The following is a 13,220-nucleotide window of genomic DNA, read 5'->3' as shown; positions in this document are numbered from 1 at the left end:
AATAAATACTTGCCAATACATTTTTAATCAACCAAATATGAGCTATTTTGTTGCACAATGCACATCCATCTTTCCTTTAACTTGAAAATACCCTCTTCCCAAAATTGAGATGGTTTTATGGCAAAGAATTCATCAAGGTATCTTTTCAAGGAATTGAAAGTTTTACCATTAAGACTATTCTGCAGAGACCTGAATAAGTGGAAATCCGAAGGAGCAATATCTGGTGAATATGGAGGGTGGGGTAACACATCTTCCATTTTAAAGGGTTACAGAATTAACACAGGTTATAGGAACATAAACCTTATTCCACGAAAAGATAGCTTAAACTGTGCTCTAAATGGAGGTGTAGTCAAACCCTATTTTATGGACTTAACCATGTTCTAAAATAAATCGAAAGGTAAGCTACTATAAATCGGCACGAACTTTCCGGACAGTATAAATCTGTCTGAGTAGCAGCACGATAAAGTGATGGTTTGTTGCCAACTTAATGGGGCAGTACCAGGAAAGGGAAAAATGCTACTGCTATTTAGCCCCAGGAAACACCGTTTCTATGTAGCCATGACACATTTTCTGTGTCTTTATGTTTTCAAAGACGGGAGATAAGCTCTTCCACCCAGCAAAGCCAGCATCCAGAGACTAGTTTCAGAGTCATTGCTCATCATCAGTCTGGAGTAGCATGGCTTGCTAGCTGTTGATGCCTATTCACCTTTGAAAACATATAGATTTCAAGTGAAATACAGCATTTATATATATATATATATATATATATATATATATATATATATATATATATATATATATATATATATATATAAACAAATTCAAAATGCGATAAAATAAAATTAATTATTTTCGCTGGTGTTTCTATATATATATATATATATATATATTATTATTTATATATATATATATATATATATATATATATAATATATATATATATATATATATATATATATATATATAAATTCATAAATGAGGGTGAAAAATTAGATATTAATTTAATAATACCATCAGTTTAACATATTATATTGATAAAGAAACAATTGTTCAACATTAATCTATCTTTTCGTTGTATTTCACTTTCCTTCCGTTGAAGGTAATGTTATTTCTTTTGTGGAAACAACTTCGGTGGCTATACCAGAATAAGGAGCTATTTCTAGCACTAGAGTTAACCACTTAACGGTAACTCTCTTATATTTACGTATATATATTATATATATATATATATATATATATATATATATGTATATGTAAAAAAATACAAACTGGGACAAGAACGCAAAACATTTAGAAGACGATACAAAAAACACGGAGTGGACATTCGAAGACTTCAATCTTCAGTCAAGAACCGGATCATCCTCGCAATTTCGGCTGATTAATCTTGAGATTGCTCCGACCTGGCCAGCCCCAAAGGAAAATCTAAGCCAAGCGCATTAGATTCCTTGGAGGAAAGCCTCGAATGTATACAAAACAAGGACGGGAACGAATAAGAATACAAAAATACGTAAAAATAATGATAACACGAATAAGAATACGAAAATACGTAAAAACAATAATGATAACAATAATAACAAAAACAGGACGTCACAGACAGGCGTCTTTTCGACAGGACGGGTGAACTTGAGCTGGCGCATTGGAAAAATGCCTTGAGGCGAAGAGAGAAAAAATGTGTCTAGCCTCATATATATATATGTATATATATGAGGCTAGACACATTTGTTTGATTTGCATAATAGTGGTTTTGTCTCTAATTTAATATAATATAATATTTTACTATAAAATTGAATTCAATCCTAAATCTGATTTTTCCCTGTAAATTTGGATTTATTCCCTAATATTTATTATATATAATATATATATATATATATATATATATATATATATATATAGAGAGAGAGAGAGAGAGAGAGAGACTTATACATGTGCATATATATTCTTTTATTCTTTTCAGTCATTTGACTGTGGCTGTACTGAAGCACCACCTTTAGTCGAATAAATGGATCCCAGGACTTATTCTTTGTTAGGCTAGTACGATCAGTCCTTTTTGCTGAACCGCTAATTTACGGGGACGTAAACATACCAATATCGGTTGTCAAGCGATGGTAGGGGGACAAACACAGACACACACACACACACATATATACGACGGTCTTATTTCAGTTTCCGTCAACCAAATTCAGTCACAAGGCTTTGGTCGGCCCGAGGCTATGGTAGAAGACGCTGTGGGATTGAACCAGGGACCATGTGGTTGGTAAGCAAGCTACTTACCACACAGTCACTCCTGAGCCTATATATATATATATAAATTATTTTATATTTTTCAGCCCTGAGGCTGTCGCCACGCAGGGGCATCGCCAGTTGTATAATTTTATTTTATTTATATACATCTTATAAATCCATTAAGCTCATCCATGTGTACACGCTGTCAGAGAGACGGTAATCCGGCGATTGCTTGTTTTATTAAACAAGTCTGAAAATCTACAAGTATCCGAAGAGATTTTACAAATACAAACAAAGAGAATGGAACGTGCCAGTCCTTTTATTACATCAATTTAAAATTGCTTAATTCAAATTCGATTTTATGAATACTGCACTATTATGCAATAATGCACGCAACGATTTATTCACGAAATCTCGAACTCAACTTGTCAACAAAATTATTCATAAAATTCACTTGCTTACAATCTATCTATCTATCTATCTATCTATCTATCTATCTATCTATCTATCTATCTATCTATCTATCTATCTATCTATCTATCTATCTATCTATCTATCTATCTATCTGTCTGTCTGTCTGTATGTCTGTCTGTCTTTATGTAAGTATATACATATATTTAGGACCTCCTTCTGTCATGAATGACCATGGGATTGCACCTAGAAAGTTCCACTCCGATCCACAAGTCCAGGCAAGGTTGTTTGTGGAAGACCAGCAGTCGCCTATGCATACCAGCCTATCCTCTCCACATCACTGATGTTATCCAAGAGAAAGGCAAAGGCCGATACAGCTTGGCACCGGTGATGTCGCAACTCATTTCTACAGCTGAGTAGAACAAACGCAAAATTAAGTGCCTTGCTCAGGAACACAACACGCAGCCCGGTCCGGAACCGAACTCACAACCTCACGATCGTAAGCTCGATGTTCTAACCACTGAGCCATGCGCCTTCTCACACACACACACACACACACACACACACACACACACACACACACACACACAAACACATACACACACATTTATATACTGATATCATTAACAGCATCTCCTAAAATGTCACCTGACTAATTTGCATATCTTCATCAGTGAATATCCTTTGACAAGCAATAACTATTGCAGGTGACCACTACGTATTTCGGACACTGAATATTAAGGTCTACTAGCGGCATTTTATAACAACAGAACCATGTTCAATGATGTTAGAAAGGGGAAAAAATCAAGACAATGAAGTTTAATAACCTGGCCCCTAAAAAACCCAAACCCCGAAAACTTATCGTGTACCATGATAAGGATAAGAATTCAAGCAACAACAGCATCAACAATAGCAACAACAACGATGACTGCATCAACATCAGCGACAATAACAATTACGACAAGGCGATAACAAGGACGACGATAGCAACATCAACAATAACAACAAAAAAATCAAGCAACAGCAACAACAACGATACTGTTTTAATATGTCTTATTTCAATAAAAAAATTATTTTTATTTTTTGAAGTAGACAAAAACTCACATTCTGAATATTCACAGGAGTTCCAGATTCGACCAACAACCGCAAAATTTCAATGTTTTTCTTCCGGCAAGCGATATGTAACGCCGTATCACCAATTGTCTGATTCAAAAGAGAGAGAAAAAGAAAGATGGTGGAACAATATAGTACATGTAGATTCTTTTATCCCGGATTCGTTCATCACTGATCCGGGATAACATGGTACTCTCAATTGTGAACCATGTTACGTTTATCACGGTTTGATCTGTGATAGAACGGGCCGGCGATTAGTCGAGGATTTTGCTTGTACAGCAAAAATGCGCATCAGTGGCCACTCACAATGCTTAGCTACCCAGAATTCACTGACCATCGTTTGAGTTTATTTGCATCACCGAGGTGCGAGGATGCTTTTCTTTTACATGGATTTTCGTATTCGTGTCCACCGACATGGGACCAATGAACTGAAAATTTACGAAGACAACTAATCCTAACGAACGACACATACGAATGTATTCTCTACAGGAAAAGTAGAGATGATCAAGACAATACGTAAAGGTGAGTTGCGAATTTGGTGTCAATAAACCAACCATTCGTTTCTTTTACAAAGTAAATGGTGATGATTCATTTATCACTGTTTTAACCAATCTCCTGTGATAAACGAAGATAGATGTATTGAGCTTCAGTAATACTAATTGCGATAGTGGTGCTGGTAGTAGTGAATATGGCAGTGATATTAGATGGTAATAATAAATGTTTCTGCTATAAGCACAAGGATGAGATTTTATTTTTATCGACCCTGAAAGGATGAACAGCAAAGTTGTCTTCGGTGAAACTGGAATTCAGAACGTAATGAGTCGGAAGAAATATCGCTAACCATTTTTTCCCGACGTTCTAACGATTCTGCCAGCTTGTTGCTTTAATTAATTAATTAATTAATTAATTAATTAATTAATTAATAATAATAATAATAATAATAATATAGGTTTCGAGTTTTGGCATAAAAACCAATAATTTCGGTGGAATTTGAACTTAGAACGTAAAGACGGACGAAACACGGTTAAGCCTTTTGCCCGGCGTGCTAACAACTCCTAATAATATAGTAATACACTACTACTACTACTACTACTACTACTAACTACTACTACTTACTACTACTACTAATAATAATAATAATAATAATAATAATAATAACAATCTTTTCTTCTAAAGGCACAAGGCCTGAAATTTTGGGGGGCGGGCGGGGACTTGCCGATTATACCGACCTCAGTGTTTCACTGGTACTTAATCTATCGATCCCGAAAGGATGAAAGGCAAAGTCGACCTCGAACTCAGAACATAGGGGCAAACAAAATACCGCTAAGTATTTTGCCCGGCGTGCGAACGATACTGCCAGCTCGCCGCCTTACTACTACTACTACTACTACTACTACTACTACTACTACTACTAGTACTACTACTACTACTACAACTACTACTACTACTACTACTACTACTACTACTACTACTACTACTAGTAATGGTTTCAAATTTAGGCACAAGGCCAGTAATTTCTAAGGAGCTTGTCGATTGCATCAAACCCTAATGCTCAACTGGTTCTTACTTTATCGACCTCGAAATGATGAAAGGCACGGTTGATAATAATAATAATAATAATAATAATAATAATAATAATAATAATAATAATAATAATAATAAAAAGTCGACAGATATGACAGGTTAGCTTGGGAAGTTAAGCAGTTGTGGTCGATGAAAAAGGTAGTGGTAGTACCAATAATAATTGTCGGAGCTCTGGAAACAGTGAGCAAAAATCTCGAGAAGTACGTGAAACAAATAGGGGCTGCAATAAGGGTGGAACCTCTCGAATACTCCGGAAGGTGCTCGAAAAATAAGAGGTGTTACCTTAGTTCACTGGTAGTGAACAGCTGACACCATAGTGCATCTCCAGCGTTAGAAGCTGTGCAAAGGCAATAATAATAATAATAATAATAATAATAATAATAATAATAATAATAATAATTATACCTTAGTTTTTATGTATAGTTGCTGTTTATTCCCAACTCGAATGAGTTCCTTGCATGCGGCAACATTATCAGATAGGACAGCTAACATCAAAGCTGTGTGGGAATCCTGCATTGAAAGAACAATATGTTGGAAAGCGGAGCTGGCGATGAGGATGTTATTTATATCAATCATACATATCATAGTATTAGAAATGCGAAGACGAATGAGCTTCTATGTGGTCGCTGGGCCTTCCAGAAATAAGAAACAATAGCCAAATCTTTAAATAATGCCCGATTTTTAAAAAGGGCTACATTGGGTGATGCTGTTCGATATACATACATACATACATACATACATACATACATACATACATACATATAAATAAATAAAAGGAGTTAAATGCAGGTGTTATTTAAATTCTCTTACTTCCGACACATGTTTCGAAGATATCGCTGGTATTATTCCAAAGAATAAAATGGTGTAAAACAATGTAATCTTCTCTTCATATATATAATATATATATATATATATATATTATATATATATATATATATATATTATAATGGTTATTGACAATTTTGTCTTTTTTTCGGCATATTTGGCATTAGAATTTTTCTTTTGCCCTTATTTTATAAGTTATATATACATATATATATATATATGTATATATATAAATTAAATTAGAGATAAAACCACTATTAGGCAAATCAGTGAAAGAGATAAACCAAAATATAAAAATAAATATAACTAATATAATATACAAAATAAATAAAATATAAAATTTAAAATTTATATTTATATTTATAAATTTTAAATTTTTTATATTTTTATATTTTTAAAATTTTAAATTTATAAATTTTTAAACTTTTAATTTTTTAATTTTTTTAATTACTTGATAATTAAAAAAAATTTTTTTTTATAAAGTATCAAATTTAATTTAATTTATATTTATACTGTGAAATTTGATTTAATCTTAAATCTAACTTTTCCCTGTAAGTTTGGATATACTCCCTAATATTAATATTATTATATATGCATATATATCTATATATATTAATGTGTAAGCTCCATTCAACCCATGCAGGAATGAAAGAGTGGTTGTTAAAACAGAGGTGATGATGTTTGTTACTGTGTTATTGATTCTGCAAGCTCGCCGTTTTTGGTTTCAAATTTTGGCACAAGGCCCGCAATTTCAGGGAAGTGGGTAAGTCGATAATATCGTCTCCAATATTCAAGTGGTACTTATTTTATCGATCTCGAGGGAATGAAATTAAATTCGACCTTGGCGGAATTAGAACTCAGAATGTAAAATAGAAAGGAATGCTTCGAAGCATTTTCTAGACGCGCTAATGATCTTGGAAGCTTTATAATGTCCAATTAATGACGTTCAAAAATATGTAAATTAAACTATCCACTACGGCACTAGCCTCACTTAAAACTGCTTTATTATATACTTGAATGCTCTACGCTATCGACGAGGAAGGAAACCAGTGAAGGAAGCATCTTCACTTCTCTGTGAAGATGTCAACAAACAGTGAAAAAGCTCGTGAAGGGACTCCTCCTCCCATTCTTTTTTCTGCATTGACTGAATATTCTTTTTTTTTTTTCTCTTACTTGTTTCAGTCATTATAATTGCGGCCATTTGGAGCACCGCTTTTAGTCGAATAAATCGACCCAGTATTTATTCTTTGTAAGCCTAGTACTTATTCTATCGGTCGATTTTGCTGAACCGCAAATTTACGGGGACGTATACACACCAACATCAGTTGTCAAGCGATGGCGGAGGGGCAAACACAGACACTCAAATCCACTCACAAGACTTTGGTAAGCCCAAAGCTATGGCAGAAGGCAGCGAGCTGGCAGAATCGTTAGCACGCCGGGCGAAATGCTTAGCGGTATTTCGGCTGCCGCTACGTTCTGAGTTCAAATTCCGCCGAGGTCGACTTTGCCTTTCATCTTTTCGGGGTCGATTGAATAAGTACCAGTTACGCACTGGGATCGATATAATCGATATAATCCGTTTGTCTGTCCTTGTTTGTCCTATATGTGTTTAGCCCCTTGTGGGCAGTAAAGAAATAAGAAGACACTTGCCTAAGGTTTCACATAGTGGGACTGAACCCCGAACCATGTGAAGTGCATAAAATAGATATCACTTAATCAATGATGTGCAATCAAAAGCACAAACATGCAAATTAGGCTACTCACAAAGGTGCTAACCTAATTTACGACTACCACACATACACACAAACATGGCAAATGAGGATAAATAAAGGATAAAGTCCACAACACTGAAAGAATAGTAAAACGCTCATGCGAATGAAACAATGTTAAAAAAGATGGACGAAGCAGCCGATAGGATTATGATAATTACATTTATGATGATGAGGAGAAGGAGGAGAAAAATATTAACAATGACGAAAAAGGAGGCAGAGAAGAAGCGTTGAAGATGTTTATCGTACCTGATTGGTATTTAAAGTCGTGTCAGCACCGACGGATTTTAATAGGCAAGTAATGATACCTATCGTTGGGTTAGGTTTTGAACTTGCCCAGTGCAGCGGTATGTTCTTCTTGGGCTGTAAAAGGAAAAAAGAAAACGAGATAAAGATGTTTGAAAAACAGAGTTAAGTGTCTTGTGTTTCATATATATGTTCTATTACTTATAGAGTGATACATACATTGAGCTGCACAAAGTAAATATTTGACGAAAACATACAAATATTTTTTTACTGAAATAGATTTAGAAAAAATTTATAGAAATATAAACAAGTGCGGAAAATTGTATTTTGCAAAGCAAAGGAGCAATCATAATAGTTCTTAATAATTATGCTTTTAGTACTAATTAATAGTTAATCATAATAAAGTGCCCAACAATTAATTTCAATTATTTACTTACTGATATGTCGTAAAGTCCAACCACCTATTGCCCATAATGGGATAGACCAAGGTCCAGCGTTCGATATAAGTGGTCAGTTACATTTGAAAACAAAGGGCAAGCTACTAAGACCGTTATACGGGTAGATGTAAATAAATAAATAAATAAATAATAAAAGTATGGAAAAGTAGTTTATTATTATGATTATTTCAAAACGTTATGGCACTCTCACTCTCTCTTTCTCTAAACCTATTGGCGCATCCCGTTATTGTAACTTTTTTTTTATTACTTATCCACCCTGTTACCCCCATAGAAAAATTAACCCACTAATTACTATTTTAAGTTTAGTCATTTACTCAAAGTCCCAAAGCAACACATAAACAAAATAGTATGATTTAAACATATTCAGCCTTTAATCTTCCTCTCGAAGCCCTAACCCTAATTTTCTTCTCCTTTATGTATTTGTCTTCACTCTGATGAAGCTCCATATTCCAGATCGGATGTATTACCAAATATGATGAATATTATTTTCAGAATTTTCAATGGCAATACTATATGACATTGGAAGCAGAAACAGCTGTTAGATGGGATACAGTAAATCTGCAGTGAATTAAAATGTAATAATTGATGTTAGTCAATTGTTGTTGATCAATATTTTTCCATTTCCTGTTTACTTTAAATTTGATTCCTGATAAACTCATGTTTATATTTGTCATTGCCTGTAACCTATGAGCATAATATGCTTGACTATTATGCTCATAGGTTAACATAGGTAATTATGCCGGCAGTATAACAGATACTTTTATCCCTTAGACGGTTATTCCATCCTCAAACACTACTAACCTGTATAAATAGATAAATAAATAAATAAATATATATATATATTATATATATATATATATATTATATATATATATATATATATATATATATATATATATAATATATATATATAATACAAAATGGGACAAGAACGCAAAACATCCGGACAACTAGGTGATACAAAAAGGGATATAACAAAACATCCAGATAGACGATACAAAAAAACAAGGACTGGTCATTCGAAGCTTTCTATCCTCAGTCAAGAACCAGATCATCCTCGCAATTTCAGGTGATTATATATGTATATGTATATATACAGTGAGAGAGAGAGAGAGAGAGAGAGAGAGAGAGAGAGAGAGAGAGAGAGAGAGAGAGAGAGAGAGTTTCAAGCGTGTGGCAAGTCTTCGGCCATTGAGGTCTGAAGACCAGCCACACACTTGAAATTCAGAGTACCAAGGAGTCTGATCTATACATGTAACTCCTAATAAATGTGTTGAGTGCCGTTCTTTCGTTTATCTACTCACTTGTGTGTGTGTATATATATATATTTCTTTACTACCCACAAGGGGCTACACACAGAGGGGACAAATAAGGACACACAAACGGATTACGTCGATCCTAGTGCGTAACTGGTACTTAATTTATCGACCCCGAAAGGATGAAAGTCAAAGTCGACCTCGGCGGAATTTGAACTCAGAACGTAACGGCAGACGAAATACAGCTACGCATTTCGCCCGGCGTGCTAACGTTTCTGCCAGCTCACACATGCGCGCGCACACACGGACTTATATAAATTAAGAGAGTGAAAGAGAGAAGGAAGCAGATATATTCTTTCATTCTTTTGCTTGCTTCAGTCATTTGCCTGCGGCCATGTTGGCGCACAGCCTTTAGTCGAACAAATCGACCCCAGGATTTATTCCTTGTAAGCCTAGTACTTATTCTATCGGTCTCTTTTGCCGAACCGCTAAGTTACGGGAACGTAAACACACCAGCATCGGCGGGGGGACAAGCACAATTTCTGTCTATTAAATCCACTTTGGTCAGACCAAAGCTATCGTAGAAGATACTTGTCCAAGGTGCTACTTAGTGGGACTGAACCAAGAACCATTTGGTTGGGAAGCAAGCTTTTTACCACACAGCCACGACTGTGCCTGTATGTATACTCTCTCTTTTACTCTTTTCCTTGTTTCAGTCATTTGACTGTGGCCATGCTGGAGCACCGCCTTTATATTCATATAAATACAAAGGGTTATAGTAATAGAGAAACTGTATTATAGGATATGGTGGATTTGCATTAGTATGCTTTGCAATTAAGCGAAAATGCACTCATTATTGTTAAGTACAGTAGAATAATGTTGCTTATTTAAAGGCGAGGCTGTGTGGGCCGTTGGTCGAGGTTTCTTGTTTCCGGTCCTCAGACGATTTATGAAGCAGAGATTAATGGTTACAAACTTTGACAGGGTTTATTGGTCAAACGTACTGGTAGTTAATAATGTGTGGGCAAAGGAAAGAGAAGAGGGAAATAAAGGAATGTCTTTTTTTTATAAAAATACAAAAAACAGAGAGCTGTAACGAAAAAGGAGAAAACAAGCAGGGAAGTGGAAAGAAGACACACAAAGCAGAAGAAAAAGAAGAAGAAAAAGAAGGAAAAAGAGACAATGAAGAAGAAAAACGAAAGAAGACGTAGGTGGAAGAAGAGAAGAAGGAAACGTACAAGATTAATAAGAAAGAAAAGAAGAATTAGAAAGGAAAACAACGATAAGCGTCATGCTCATCATCATCATCATCATCATCATTCTCATGGACGGTAGCAATATGGGAAGGAGAAAAGAGGAAGAAGGAGGTGAGGAAAACGAAGATTATAATGACGAGAGAGAAAGAGAAGGATAGGAGGAGGAGGAGAAAGAAGACAAAATGGAGGATAAATGAATAAAGCAAAAAAAAGTAGAAAAAATCCAAAGGAAGTGGTGCAACGAATGTTTAGAAATTTCGGTAGATTTGAATTAAGAGGCATTTGTGTGCAGTGCAAAATTTATATGGTTTGATGGCTCAATTGACCTATGGCTGAACAAGAAAAAACATAAGTGAGGGATGATATCAGGTGGTCAAGAGGGCATCGTATGTCTTACACTATCTTTTGTTTTGATGAATAGATTTATAACAAAAAGAAGAATTTGGTGGATTTATATGAAAAGAGAGACAGGAAAAAATATAGAGAATGAACGATGAGGTTATGTCATGTCATACGAGGGTGAATGCTGTAAGTCTCGAAGCTTATAGCTGGCTTCTGTGTTTTCAAGGTTTAGAGGCTATTTTGATGGTATCTCTCTGCACAAATACTGCAGTACACACACACACACACACACACACACGCACACGCACACACACACACACACACACACACACACACACCCATATGCATACATACTCGTACAAATACAAATAAATAAAAATGCGCATATACGAAAACGTATCAGTTCACATCTGTATGAGTAGGAGTGTGTGTATGTATGTTTGTATGTGTGTATGTATGCATGTATGTATATTTTTGTGTGTCTGTATATATATACACACACACACACACATATATATATATATATATGCATACATATATGTATTTCTGTGTATGAGTATATATATATATATATATATATACTCACACACATATGTATTTATATATGTAAGTATGCATGTATGTATGTATTTATATATGTATGTATGTGTATATAGATGTATGTATATATGTATATATATATGTATACACAAACATACATATATATACGTACATATATACATATGAGAGCGCATAGCTTAGTGGTTAGGATGTTGCACTCAAGATCGCGAGATCAAGGTTTCAAATCTTAGCCGGGTAGTAGGGTGTGCTCTTCTTGAGCAAAACACTTCATCTTACGTTGTTCTGCTAACATTACGACACCCGTTTAAACAACGTCGATCTGACGTACTGCACATACATCTTATCACTGTAGACAAATCTGTTGTGCAGATTGTTCAGCAAGAAGAAATTGCGGACGACAAGAGGCTGCCATCATATATACGTGCATACATACATACATACATACATACATACATACATACATACATACATACATACATACATACATACATACATATAATTGTTAGAGTGGACAATTATGGAGGATCGTATCTAAGGACTTATGGACTTATTGCTACAAGATCGGAAAATTGAATTGTGAACTTTTATGCTTCTTTTCCTTCTCTTTCTTCATCTCCTTATTCCTTTACTCCTGTCCTCTATGTCATCATTTTATTATTCTATACGCTTCTCATTTTCCCCATTTGTCTCTGATGACAGAATATCCCATACTCAGAGATATCCCAGAAACAGCTGTAAGATATACGGCCAAGATACATCGCACTCACAATAAATCTGGGACCTCGCTGGTGTGGTACAAACTTCTTAACCACTCATCCACGCACATACACACATACACACACATGCATACACACACATACACACACAAGCGCGCACATAAATGTTTTATTTTTATTTGTTTCAGTCATTTGACTGTGACCGTGCTGGAGCACCGCATTAAAGAGTTTTTTGTTGAAGAAATCGACCCCAGGATTTATTCTTTGTAAGCCTAGTACTTATTCTATCGTTATTTTGCTGAACCGCTAAGTTACAGAGACACAAACACACCAGCATCGTTTGTCAAGCGATGGTGGGGACAAACACAGACATACAAGCATATACACACACATATATACATCTATTCATCCACACACACACACAGACATATATATATATAGATATATATATATATATATA

At 34.9% G+C, this 13,220-nt stretch overlaps 1 protein-coding gene across 1 annotated transcript in view; it reads right to left on the bottom strand.

Moving 5' to 3' along the window:
- Positions 1-13,220, bottom strand: part of LOC115214420 (serine/threonine-protein phosphatase 6 regulatory ankyrin repeat subunit A-like) — a 200,743-nt gene that overhangs the window by 78,731 nt on the left and 108,792 nt on the right. Inside the window, exons 4-6 of the mRNA XM_036504406.1 lie at positions 8,175-8,288; positions 5,737-5,841; positions 3,739-3,837 (exon numbers count right to left, since the gene is read on the bottom strand). Coding sequence (XP_036360299.1) covers positions 3,739-3,837; positions 5,737-5,841; positions 8,175-8,288 — 318 coding nt within the window. The remainder of the gene's footprint in view (positions 1-3,738; positions 3,838-5,736; positions 5,842-8,174; positions 8,289-13,220) is intronic.

Source organism: Octopus sinensis, linkage group LG7 (assembly GCF_006345805.1).
Source record: "Octopus sinensis linkage group LG7, ASM634580v1, whole genome shotgun sequence".
Classification (NCBI taxonomy): Eukaryota; Metazoa; Mollusca; class Cephalopoda; order Octopoda; family Octopodidae; genus Octopus; species Octopus sinensis.
The sequence above is the reverse complement of the archived record's forward strand: the minus strand, read 5'-3'. Positions and strand labels throughout refer to the sequence as shown.